Source organism: Phascolarctos cinereus, unplaced genomic scaffold, assembly GCF_003287225.1.
Source record: "Phascolarctos cinereus isolate Bilbo 61053 unplaced genomic scaffold, phaCin_HiC Scaffold_1;HRSCAF=81, whole genome shotgun sequence".
Classification (NCBI taxonomy): Eukaryota; Metazoa; Chordata; class Mammalia; order Diprotodontia; family Phascolarctidae; genus Phascolarctos; species Phascolarctos cinereus.
Window position 1 is genome coordinate 22499376 of NW_027555514.1, and position 13178 is coordinate 22512553.

The following is a 13178-nucleotide window of genomic DNA, read 5'->3' on the forward strand; positions in this document are numbered from 1 at the left end:
ACTCTCACAGAATTCAGAGAGTCAGGACCTGGGCTGAATCTGAGCTCTGCCACTAACTTGCACGGTGACTTAGAGCATGGCCCTTCTATCCTCTGGGCCTGTTTCCTCATCTATAAAACGAGGGGTTGGAGTCATGATCTCAAAGGTACCTGCCACCTCTGAAAACCTATGACTCTATGCCCTTTCACCTCCCTGGGTCTGTAAAAATGAGGTGGTTGGACTCTATTATCATTAGTTCACAGATGGCTCAGAGGCCATCTAATGCAACCGCCGCGGTTTACAGATGAGGAAACTGAGGCCCATCAAGGTTCCTTCCAGCTCGGCCATTGTGTAATCTTCCCTTTCATCCCTGTGCATCAGTTTCCCCATCTGTAAAACGAGAGGGTTGCAGTCGTGGACCAGTAAGGGCTGGCCCTTCGCAGCTCCAGGGTCTTAAGCGCCTTCCTTTCTAAGCCTCAGTTTCCCCTTTTGTAAAACGTGCGTGTGGGGGCGAGGTTGGAGTGGTTGGAGTGGTTGACCTCTAAGGGCCGGCTCTTCGCAGCTCGGACAGTCCAGGGGCCCTTGCTGGCCACAGGTGTGACCGCGGTCCCCCGGATCCGGAGGTCATTGTGTCCAATAGCCTCCCTCCTTCATTTCCCGGGGAGGAAGCGGAGGCCCCAGAGACGCAGCGGTGGCCGAGGACCGAGAGGGGCGGCGGCCGAGGGGCCGCACCCATGCAGCGTCCCCATCCCCCGCAGCAGCCTCTAAGGCAGGAGGCGGGTGGGGCAGGGGGAGGGGCCATCCCGGCGAACCCGCCCCCTACGTAACGTCACAGGGCAGCGCCCGGGGCAGCCCCGCGGCAAGGGCGGCCCCGGCCCCGCCCCTGGCCGTGTCTCCGCCCCCGACGCAGGCCCCGCCCCTCCCGCTCTCCAGGCGCCGGGCACTCGCCTCACATCCGGGTCCCGCCGCCGCCGCCGCCGCCGCCGCCCGGGCCTCGCTCATTCAGCTTCGCGGGAGCCGAGAGTCCTGACCAAGATGGCGGCCGTGGGGCGAGCCGGCTCCTTCAGCTCCTCGCCGCCGGTCCTGGCCGCCGCCAACGGCTTCGCCCCGGCCGCCTGCACGGGCGGCGGCGACAAGGCCGAGGACGACGACGGGCAGAACCTCTGGTAACCGGACCCCGCGGCGGGGGCGGCGGCGGCGGCGGGACCCGAGGCCCGACCGGGGCGGGGAGGGCGGGGGAGGAAGAGGGAGGGGCCGCCGCCCCGGCCCAGCCCCCTCCCCGGGGGTCCCTCTCTTGTCCCCCAGGACGTCCCTCCTTCCCCCTGTCAGCCCTCCTCCGGGGTTGGGGTCCCTCTCGTCCCCCTCCCTTGGGTTAGGGTCCCTCTCTTGCGCCCCTTCCCTTGAGTTGGGGTCCCTCTCTTGCTCCCCCTCCCTTGCCCCCCTTCCCGGAAATGGGATCCCTCTCGCCCCTTTCCCCGGGGTTGGGGTTCCTCTCTTGTACCCCTCCCCGGGGTTGGGGTTCCTCTCTTGCTCCCCCTCCCTTGGGTTGGGGTCCCTCTCTTGCCTCCCTTCCTGGAGGTGGGGTCCCTCTCTTGCTCCTCCCTCCTTTGGGTTGGGGGTCTCGAGGTCCCTCCCTTGCTCCCCTCTCCCTGATTACAGTGTCCCTCTCGCTTCTGCTCCCTTGGGTTGGGGTCCCTCTCTTGCCCCCCTTCCCGGAAATGGGATCCCTCTCGCCCCTTTCCTTTGGGTTGGGGTTCCTCTCTTGTCCCCCTCCCCGGGATTGGGGTCCCTCTCTTGCACCCCTTCCCTTGAGTTGGGGTCCCTCTCTTGCTTCTCCCTCCTTTGGGTTGGGGGTCTCGAGGTCCCTCCCTTGCTCCCCTCTCCCTGATTACGGTGTCCCTCTCGCTTCTGCTCCCTTGGGTTGGGGTCCCTCTCTTGCCCCCCCTCCCCGGGATTGGGGTCCCTCTCTTGCCCCCCCTCCCTTGGGTTGGGGTCCCTTTCTTGCCCCCCCTCCCCGGGATTGGGGTCCCTCTCTTGCCCTGGGTCAGGGTTGAGGGTATTCCCTGACCTCCAGCAGCCTCTCTAGCGGCTCCCCATTTTTTCTTCCCCCCCCCTCCCCGCTGCCAGGTCCTGCATCCTCAGCGAGGTCTCCACTCGCTCGCGCTCCAAGCTCCCATCGGGCAAGAACGTCTTACTGCTGGGTAAGTGGCTCCTGCCCTGCTCTCGGGGAGCTTCGCCTGACCGGGCTCTGCTTGGCTGGAAGAGGCTCTGAAGACTCCCGGGGCCTCAGTTTCCTCATCTGTAAAATGGGCATGAGGCGTGTGAGGGGGGCCTCGGGTCCGCTTCCCGCCGACGCTTTTGGATCCTGAGCCCCAGCGTCCACGGCTCTCCATCCTGGCCCACCCCCTACCCCTCACTCCCCTGTCCTGCTGGGTGCTGGGCGGGGCCGGACTGCCGACGCCCAAGTCAGTGCCCGCCCCGGGAGTGGGCGGTGGTGTCCTCTGCAGCAGTGGCCTCCCCTCCCCCATCTGGGGCTCCCGCCCCCCCCCTCCGGCTGCTGTCCGCTTTCTTTGTTGTTTGGCTTCCCCAAGCCCCTCCCCCTCCTCCTGATGGCTGGTCAGGTGGCGCTGGCCGGCGGACCTTGTCACTGCCGGCAGGAGGGAGGGGTGGCCCCTAGGGCCGAGGGTGTGTGTGAGGGCCAGCTCTCCCGGGGACCATTTGTTATTGTTCGCTTTGCCTCTGCCTCCGGGATGTATTGGGGGGCGGGGTTGCTCTGTGGAGGGATTGTCTGATGGAGGAAAAACCCATCCCCTGCTCTCGATTGTTTAGGGTCTTGAAGGGGACATTTTATGAATCAGTGGTAAATTTAAAATTAAGGCGCTTTGTAGCAGCATTCAGAACTGTACTGGAAATGGCGTAACTCATTAATTTTTCATGGATGCCTTTACAAAAGGTTTTAATAAGGAGTAACCATAGTCCATCTAGAAACCATTCAGGAGCCTGATTCTTCTCTCTTCTGCTCACTAACTGTTCTAAATAGTTGTCATTTCTTAGCTTCCATAGTAAAGGGCTAGGTTTTGTCACCCTCTTTGTAGGTAGCTCTTGAATCATTTAGATAAATTTTTCTAAGGTTCTCCTCCATGTTTGCCATACTAAAATAGATTTTTCAGTTAGGCTAAATGAATCTAAAATAACAAAATGAAATGTTTTTTACCTGTTGAGCTAAAAACATAAAAGGAAACGAGATTTTATAAATCACAGAAAGAAGTTAAATGTTTATGAGATATTGACATTTAATATGAACTTTTTGGTATAAGAAGATCTGGTGACTTGTTGATAATCTAGACTGTATCATTCTTTGAGCTGGAAGCAAAATTATGTCATACTTGTATTTTTGTTGTTGTTAAAAGTCTGGTGTACACGAGGTCCCTGCAGTATTTTTTGGAATAGTGGGGCTTGTTAATAGTGGATTTATTTGCCTTAAGTAAACTTTTTTCTTTTCGTGATTTGTCAGAACTGTTTTTTATGTTCTTTTGCTGAATTTGTCCCCCATAAGTATGCCGTTTGTAGGGAAATTGTAAGATGAGAATACTAATGAAAGTGTTTGAAGACCCTCTTTCATTTGAATACTCAAGGCAGTGTTTTGTGTTTGTCTTTTAAAATGACAAAGAGCTTGACGGTCACAGTAATGGCTTTTAATTAGTTTAGTTTCTATGGTAAAGAAGACTTGTTTTTCACCTTTTTCATTGTTGTGGGTGTGGGGTAGTGGAAAGTACCCTGACTTCCAGTCATAGAGTTGATATCTAGCTTTGCCACTTACAACCATGGTAATGTTGGAAAGAAGTGCAGAGTAGAGGTTAGAATGGCCAGCCAGTGTTCACTTTTAGCATCTATGACCCTGGACTGGTCGCTAGCTTCTTAGTGCTGGGGGAGCTCTCTGCAATCACAAAATCAGAGGGAGAGACAAAAAAACCCCAGAACCCAAACCTTTAGGTCGCTTGGCTCCTCAGGGCTTCCATCTCCCTCTCACTAAAATGAGGAGGCTGCATTAGGTGCCTTCTAGCTCTGATGTTCTGGGATTCTGATTCTGTAATCAGATGGTGAAGTTTCTAAAAACCTCATCCTACTGTGAACTGGGCTAACTGTGTAGTGTCTTCATGAGGAGCCACAGCTGACAGTTCTGCTGGACGCTTCTTGGTGTTTTTGACTCAGCTGAGACCCTGGGCTTTCCCCTTCCAGTGGTGTCAGTTCATTGGCTTATAGCATTGAGTCCAGGAAGGAGCCTAAAAGGCCAGTCTTACCTAAGCCCTCCACTTTATAGACAGAGGAAAATGAGGCCCAGAGAGAGGGTGAAGCCACGCAAGGAGTAGGGTGTTGGGAATCTGGCCTTCTCTCTGGAACTCTTGCTGCTATTCTAGGCCCTGAGGCTCTCACTTACTCAGAGACCTCAGACTGGTCAGTTCATCCCAACAGGTGTTTATTAAGTAGCTACTATGTGAGTGGTCCTGGGAATGTGAATGGACCAGCAACATGAAGCTTGCCTTGTGCTGAAGAAATCGAATAGGTCTTCAGAGAAGTGAGGACAGGGCAGTTTGAGAAAGGAGAAAGTGCTGACAGGGCAGAGAGTATGAATGGGGTTAGGAGAGAAAGCCAAAGCCACACTGCCTGGGGGGGCTGGTCCCTGGGCCAAGCCTTGAAGGAAGGAAGCTCTTTAGTCTAGGAGGTGGAGGGGAGGGGTCATTACTGATTATTGGACAAGCTGGGCGCAGACACACATTCATGTTGGCATATTGAGTTCAGGAAAGAGCTTATAGGCCAGCGTGGCTGAAATGTTAGAGTTGGTGAAGGAGAGTCATGTGAAATTAGTATAGGAAAAAGAGGGAGTCGAAAGGTAGTGGAGGACTTAAATGCTAGGCCAAGGAGTTTGTAATTTGGCGGTAAGGAGTTACTGAAGATTTTTGAGCAGGGAAATGTCGTTTTCAGGTGTGTGATTTAGGAATCAAGCAAGCAAACATTTATTAAGTGTCTACAATGTGTCAGACTCCTCCCTAGGCTCCAGGGATACAAAGGTATACATGGAATAGGCCCTGCCTGCCTCAGGGAGTGAGACCACATGTACACAAAGTAAATACAGTGTAACTTTGATGGAGGAGTCTGTGGCAGCTGGTGGAGATGAGGATTGGAAAAGGCTTCCTGTGGGAGGGGGAGGGTTTGAATTGAGCCCTAAAGGAAGCTAGGGGTTCTAAGAGGTGGAGGTAAGAAGGGATGGGCATTCCAGCCATGGCGGACAGACGGTGTAAAGAGGGAAGATGGGATGCTTGGTATGAGAAGGCCAGCTCAGCTGAATAGGAGTGTCTGAAAGGGAATAATAGGTCAAAAGGTTGGCAAGGTAGATTGGATCCAGGTTGTGAATGGCTTTGAATGACAAACCAGAATTTAAATTTGATCCTAGGGAAGGGGCCGCTGCAGTTAGTTGAGTGGGGAGTGACATGGTCAGACGTGTGCATTAGTAACGTTACTTCGGCAGCGATGTAGAGGCTGGATTGGAGAGGGGAGAACTTTGAGGTGAGAGCCTATTGAAATAGTCCAGGTAAGAGATCTGGTTTGGGCTGAGTGAGTGTGGAGAGGAGAGGAGAGCTTTGGAGGCTGGATTGACAAGATCTGGTAAATGCTTAAATAGTCAGGATGAAGAGAGAGCAAGGAATTGAGGGATGGAAGAATGGGATGTGTCTTTGTTGGGCGCAGGGAAGTTTGGTAGAGGAGTGGAGTAAGGGGAAAGATCCTGAGTTGTGTTCTCAACAGAATTAGATGCTTACGGAACATCCAGATCAGAGTGTCCATTAGGCACCAGAGACTGGAGCTCGGGAGAAGGACTGATGGTGGCTCTCTAGATCTGGAATCATCTGAGTATAAGTGATAACTGAACCCATGGAAGTTGATGCAGTAATGAGGAGAGAGTGTGTAGTCCGAGAAGCGAAGAGGGCCGAGGACAGAGCCTCGGGGTAACCCTTACTTAGGGGATATTGATGATATTGGACAGAAACGCAGCAGAGGAGAGACTGAGAAGAAGCAGCTGGACAGGTAGGAAGAGAATCAAGAGATAGCAGTGGCACAGAACCCCAGGAGGGCAGCATACTCAGTAGTGTTACAGAGGCCTCTAGAAAGGTAGGGAGGAAGTGAAGGCCATTAGATTCAAAGATTGGTAACTTTGGAGAAAGGAATTTAAGTTTAGTGATGTGCTCAAAGCCAGGTGGCAAGGGTGAATAAGTGAGAAAGAAGAGAGGAAGTGGAGGGTAGGAGGCTTTTTCTTTAGGCGATCTGCTGTGAAAGCGATGAAAGAGGTAAGATGATAGCTTAAGGGCACGGTAAGGTCAAGTGAGGGGGTTTGAAGGATAGAGATAGGGACAGGATAGGGATCTGTACATGTTTGTATGAAGAGTGGGATGATTACTTTGGCAGCTGGGTGGCAGATGGATTGGAGATGGGCAGGAACTGGATGCAGACCTACTACTTAGGCTATTAGAATGTCCAGTTAAGAGAGAGTTCATGAAAGGCTGGACTAGAAGAGTGGCTAAGATATAAGCAACTTTGGGAATGTATTCTCTCCTTATCTTTTTCTCAGAATTCCTAGTTTTCCTTAAGACTTGGCTCAAATACCACCTTAGATAATTGGCCTTTCTTGATCTCGGGTGCTGGTGACTTTTTCCCTGAGTTACCTTGTAAGAATTTTGCATATGTACCTAGCTAAACTGTAAACTCCTTGGGAGCCAATCAGCAAACATTTATTAAGCACCAGGCACTATGCTAAGCACTGAGGATACAAAGGCAGTCTCTGCCCTCAAAGAGCTCAGTGGTCAATTAGGGGAGCCTGCATGTGAACAACTGTGTACAAACAAGTTACATACAGGATGAATTGGAAATTATCAATAGAGGTAAGATGGTAAGAATTAAGGGAGATCTGGAAAAGCTTCTTGTGGAAAGTGGGCTTTTAGCCTGTACTTGAGGGAAGTAGGCAGTGGAGATGAGGAGCAAAAGCATTCGGGCATGGGGGAGAGACAGGGAAAATGGCCAGAGTTAGGAGATGGAAAGTCTTGTTTGGGGAACAGCTGGGAGGCCAGTGTCACTGGATTGCAGAGTATGTGGTTGTGCTGTTAAGAAGACTGGAAAGGTAGGGAGGGCTGGGTTCTGCAGGGCTTTGAAAACCAACCACACTTTGATGTTTGATCCTGGAGGTAATAGGGAGGTTGGTCGTTGAGCGGGGGTTTGGTGGTGAAATGGTCAGACCAGTGCTTTGGGGAGGGCACTTGACCACTGAGTGGAGAATGGACCAGAGTGAGGAGAGACTTGAGGCAGCTCCAGTAGCAGGCCATAGGAACAATCTAGGCATGAGGGGATGATGGCCTGTGCCAGAGCAGAGAAAGGAACATCTTGGAGAGATGCTGCAGAGGTGGGATGAGGAAGAGGTAAGGATGGACACCTAGGCCAGGCACCTGGGGGATTGGCAGAGGGATGTCACCCTTGACAGTCATAGGGAGGTTCGGAAGAGAAGAGGGTTTAGGGGAAAGATGACAAGTTCCATTTTGCCCAAGTTGGGTTTAAGTTGTCTATGAGACATCCAATTCTAGGTTATCATTAGGCAGTTGGAGATGCAGCTGCTGGAGGTCAGGAGAGAGGTTAGGGCTAGATAAGTAGATTTCTGCAATCATCAGCTTAGAGGTGATAATGGAATTCATGGGAGCTGATGAAATCACCAAGGGAAATAGAATAGAGGGAGAAGAGAAGAGGGCCTAGGACAGAACCTTGAGGGGCACCCACAGACAGGGTCCAGGAAGATCCAGCAATAAATAAGAAGGAAGCATAAACAGGAAAAGAACTAGGAGAGAAAACCTAGATAGAAGAGAGTAAGAAGGTGACTGATCAACAGTATCAAAGGCTGTAGAGAAGTCAAGAAGAATGAGGATTAAGAAAAGGCCAGAGACATGGGCATATATATTGGCATTAGCAAAGCAGCCAATAGACAGGGGGAGATCAAAGATTAGTGAGAGTGGGGATGCTAGAAGAGGTAATCAGCTGGGGAAGACAGGATGAACTTGAATCAGTTGTTTGTGTCCATTGTTGGCCTTGGCCAGGAGAAGGGCTACCTGATCATGTGAGACAGGAGTGAAGGAGGAGCCAGTGGCAGAAGGCTTCTTGGGGATGGGAGAGGAGGAGGAAGGGAGAAGAGGGAGCTCTCAGCAAACAGCCTCAGTTTTGTCGGTGAAATGAGAGGGCAGGTTCTGGGCTGAGAGGGTGGGGGAATGATGGGAAGTTTTAAGAGAGATGAAAATGTTTAGAAGAGGGGACTCAGACTAGGGATTTCATCCTAGTATTGATTGATTGCCAAGCTTGTTACAATTGCTTGGATATCTTTACAATTGGTTGGATATGGGAGGTGAAGGGATGTGGAAGTTCAAGGATGACTAAGGTTTATATGTGGGTGTCTGGGAGGATGGTGGTGCCCTTAGCTGAAATGGAGAGAGTAGAAGGAGGGGGTATTTTATGGGCTAAGATAATGGACTTGGGGAGTTGGAGGAGCTAATGGGATAGATGTCCAGCAGTCAGTTTGCTCTTTATTTAGTATAGATTGAATTCCATCGCTCTCGAACTCAGTGATTCTCTCTGCTCTATCCAGCATTTGCTATGAGGAGAGCATGAATTTTTACATTTTTCTTTTAGTGTTTGAGATTTTCATCTAAACACTTTTAGGTTTAAAGAAAGAACTGGAACAGTTTTTTGTAGTGATGGGTTCTTATGCTAACCGAACAGATGTTTAATTTAAAAAAACACTTGATCCAGATTTCTCTTGAGAGCTACAGAGTAGCTCAGTAGAAAGCAGAGTGCTGTATTTGAGAAGGACTTGGGCTAGACCATTGGGGGGGGAACTTGCAGCCACATGTGGCCCTCTAGGTCCTCAGGTGTGGCCCTTTGACACTCGAGGACCTAGAGGGCCACATGTGGCCTTGAGGCCACAGGTTCCCCCACCCCTGGGTTAGACTCTTAGCTCCACTGCTTCCTGCCTGTGGGACAAGTTACTTGGCCTCTAAGAGTCCCACACAGCTCTACATCTGTATTCAGTGTATTAGTCAGCCCCTCATTTGGGGTGGGGTAGGGAGATCAGATAGGGATTTCATCCCTATATAGAGCTCCTGGTGAGGAACTTACTTCTTCCCCAGGGCAGATCGATAGCTCTGTAATTTATAAGTCTTAGAGCTGGGCTTCTTAACCTGATGGTTGTGAACTTGTTTGTTAGAATATTTTGATGAGTTAATTGGTTTCCTTTGTAATCGTTTGTGTTTTATTTTATGCCTTTAAAAACATTGTTCTGGGAGAGGCTCCATAGGCATCTCCTGACTGCCAGAGGAGTATAGGAAATCAAAAAGATTATGAACCTCTGGGCTTAGACAGTTGTTGGGCCCTGAGTGGTTAAGTTACTTGCCCAAGGTCATATGGTATTTGGAAGAGGCCAGATGTGAACTCAGGTCTTGGTGACTCTGAGGCCAGCACTTTATCCACCACTACATAATGGAAGAAAAATAGCAGGGCCCACAGGGCTCACTTAATGTTGAGGCTGCTTACTGACATCATGGAGTTTGTTGGCACCAGAATATCTCCTCTATCATTTTAAATATCTTTGGGTCTTGAAGGCTTTTCAGTCTTAGTTTCCCATTCAACTTGGGGAGGTATAATATTACTACTAATAATGATAATAACATTTTACATTTGTAAAAATGTACTTTTTACTTTTTAAAACAACTTTCACATACACACATTATTTCTTGTGAAGTAGGACTGGTCTTATCTCCATTTTACAGATGAGGAAACTGAGTCTCAGAGGAACCTTAGAGAAGATTGTGGTTTGTCCAAGGATACCCAGTTATAGGAGGCAGACTTTGTATACTAGAATCAAAAGCTTTTTGTTGAAGCATCAAAACAGCTTCATTTGAGACAAGTAGAAAAGCAAGCTCAGTCCTAACTGGCCCCTACTAAGATGCCGTTATGTAGATGCGCAGAAGGAAGAAACCCTCAGACAGCCCCAACTTAATCTGCAGAACCATCTGGGCACAGGAGAAGGTTAAGAAGGTGGGAGCTGCTGCTTGGTGATTAATGAAGGCGAGGATTAGGACTGTGGCCCATTGCTGTGGGAACATCTTTTTGCGCTCACATTTATTGATCAGAAAGAAGGGCATTCGTTGTGTTTTTCCTGCTTTGTTGAAACTAAAGGTGTCCTGTACATTCCTTGTGCCTGATTCTCCCGTGGCATGTGGTGAACAGTGTTGCTTATTTATAAGCAGCGTGGCCAATTGGCTTGGCTAGAGGTTTGGCTGCGTAGTCAGGAAGACCCGGGTTTAGGTTTAGCCTCTGTCACCTGCTGCCCACGGTAACCCTGGGAGGGGCTCACCTCTCAGGCAGAGGGAATTTCCTTTTTTTGGTGAGGCAATTGGGGTTCAGTAACTTGCCCAGAGTCACACAGCTAGTGTTATGTGTCTGAGGCTGGAGTTGAACTCAGGTTCTTCTGACTCCAAGGCCGGAGCTCTATCCACTGCATCACTTAGCTGCCCCCAGAGGGAATTTCCTACAGAGATTACGCATGGGGCATAATCTCTTTTCCTTTTCCTTTCCACTCTCCATCCATTTTACTGCTGTGATTAGAATAGGATGTTTCTTAGGCTCCCTTTTTATGTTGATCACTTTCATACTTTTAAACACATTAATTGTATTTCCCAATGTTCTCTTCCCCTTCCCAGAGAGAAGTATATATATATTTTGGATTCTAGACTCTGAATTAATGTTTCATTGTCAAAGTGTCATGTACTGTGAGGGTGTAACTAGCACACTGTTAGGGAAAGTTATACTCCTCTGGGCTACATGTGGAAGTAGGGAGATTTGCTGACCTAAACTAGTGAATCTTGGCACTTAGGAAGCAATCAGCAAATGTTATTGATTGATCAAATGATATGACTTTTACTGTTGAACTAAGGTTATTTCAGTATTACAAATGAACCAAGAATTGGAGGCGTCCCTTAGACAAGAAGAGCAACTCACTGGGCAGCCCAGAAGGGAGCATATGCTCCAGAGTATCAGCTGGGAGAAACCTGAAAAAGGTTGTTTAGTCCAACCACTTGAAACAGATGAAGGGAATCTTTTGCTTTCTTCACCAGCCAGAAGCCATTTGGGTCCCATGGCCTCTAGAGATGCTCAGATGAGCAGGTTAGAACGATAAGAAATCTCCCTGGGATACAGCCCACCTACAAATAATATGGGTGGTTAGAGAAAGTCAACCGGACATAGCTAAAAGGAGTTGGTGGGAAAGAATCATGAGAACAAAATGCAGAGTGATCATAGTAGAAACGTGAAAACAGCAGTAAGAGATGGAACCCAGATTAAATGCAGTGACTAGCCTAGACAGAGGATTGACCTAGTATTTCATAGTTAAAAGGGGCCTCAGAAGCCATCTTGACTGACTCATGCCTGAGCAAGAAGCATCACAGTGGAAAGAGGTTATCCACTCCTTGCTTCAAGACCTCAAGTGAGGGGAAGCAGGAAGTCCTTCCTTAAGCCATGTTTTGCCTTTTTACAACTTCTTTGCCTTGGTCCTAGTTCAGCCTTCTGGGCTATACAGAACAAGTCTGTCCCGATTGATGATGAAACTAGCGTCCTCTCCCAGGAGAGAGATGGTGCACCACAGATTCAGAGTGTTTCATACACTTAGCTTGAATCACTGGGTCCTGTTTCGCTGGGATTTTGTTGCTCTTGTTTTCCCCAATGGTGGTACTTAGGCCAGGGACTATAAAACCTCTAGGAGGAGGCTGTAATGTCAGTGTGGAATAGACTGAAACCTGTGCCTCAGGGAAGAAAATGCCTACCTGCCCCCCTGCCCTTCCTCCCCAGAGCAGCACTTGAGAAAACCCAGGGCACCTGCACACTAACACTTGCCATGTGTCCTGGGTCCAGGGAGAGAATGCGGGGCCCCTTGTCTCCAAGATCAGGCAGGTCAGATTAGTAGGGTCCTGGAAGGGCTTCTTGACAGTGTTGTTGATGAGCCCAAGCCTGCTTCCAGTTGGGAGGAGATGGTGACTGACAAGTAGCCAGCCCTTTAGCTTTTCAGAGTGCTTCCCATACAAGGTTTTGTCTTTGATCCTCACAACAGCCTTGTGAGGGAGGAGCTGGCATCATTCGTTTGGTTTACATATTGAGGAAGCTGAGGCTGAGGAAGGTGAAGGGGCTTTTGCTCATCAGGGTGGTGGCTGAGGTGGGCTTGGAAGCCAGGTCTGCCTGACTGGTCCAGTGCTTGCTCCACTGCCTGTGCTGTATCTTTCTAATTCAGAAAATTGTGCTCTGTAAATGTTGTTCATTTCAATGTTTTTGTTTAGCCGAGCTCCTTCTGAAAATATCCCATCCTGTTTACTGACATTTAAAGGCACAAGTGGAGTTTACCATCTCTTTGTCAGCTAATTTTAAAAAAAAAGTCTGGTTCATGCCTTTTGTTCTTATATCATAACAACCTTCCTCCCACTCCCCAAAATAGTGAACCTAGAAAATCAGTCAACAAGCATTTATTAAGCAGATTCTCAATTAACTTTTATTAAGCTCTTGTGTGTCAGGCTCTATGCCACAGACTTGGGATATGAATGGGAAAAAAGAAAGACAGTCCCTGCCCTCAAGAAGCTTACAAGTTAACGGGGGAAGGTAAAACACAAAGGGGTGGTGAAAGGGGTGGTGTTCCCCAGGCCGGGTACCTGCCATCATGGAGAAACCAGACAGAGCCAGGTGAGAAATGAAAAATGTCTGAAGCTCGCTTCTTAAATGAGGTTTGGGAGTTCATGGCTCCACCCTCCAATTAGAGGGGCAGAGGGACACTACAGTTAGGGTAGGTCAAAGGCTAAAGGGATCTTATGGGAAGATGAGGTTAGCCCAAGAATGAACATCTGGGGCCTGGAGAAGTCGTCAGAAGAGTCCCAAAGGAGCCAGAGGAGAAATGAGAAAAAATGTGGTTAAATGCCAGAGTAGGTGGCCGTGCCTTCCCCAGATGTGGGTTGTGAAGAAGCCACAAGGGCCCCTTCCATTCTTGTCAAGGCTAGTTGTACTGGTGCAAGTGCTGGAGACACAGACAAAACCAAAACAGTCCTGCAGTGTGGTCACCCTGCCTCTGGAGGGAGCTG

At 49.5% G+C, this 13178-nt stretch overlaps 1 protein-coding gene and 1 pseudogene across 1 annotated transcript in view; one reads left to right on the forward strand and one right to left on the reverse strand.

Moving 5' to 3' along the window:
- The first annotated feature begins 923 nt into the window (after positions 1 to 923).
- DYNC1LI1 (dynein cytoplasmic 1 light intermediate chain 1) overlaps positions 924 to 13178 on the forward strand; it is a 50079-nt gene continuing 37824 nt past the window's right edge. The window contains exons 1-2 of the mRNA XM_020993252.2: positions 924 to 1145; positions 2107 to 2180. Of these exons, the coding sequence (XP_020848911.1) occupies positions 1015 to 1145; positions 2107 to 2180 (205 nt within the window). The 5' untranslated portion in view covers positions 924 to 1014. The remainder of the gene's footprint in view (positions 1146 to 2106; positions 2181 to 13178) is intronic.
- Positions 12999 to 13093, reverse strand: LOC144455216 (U6atac minor spliceosomal RNA; annotated as a pseudogene).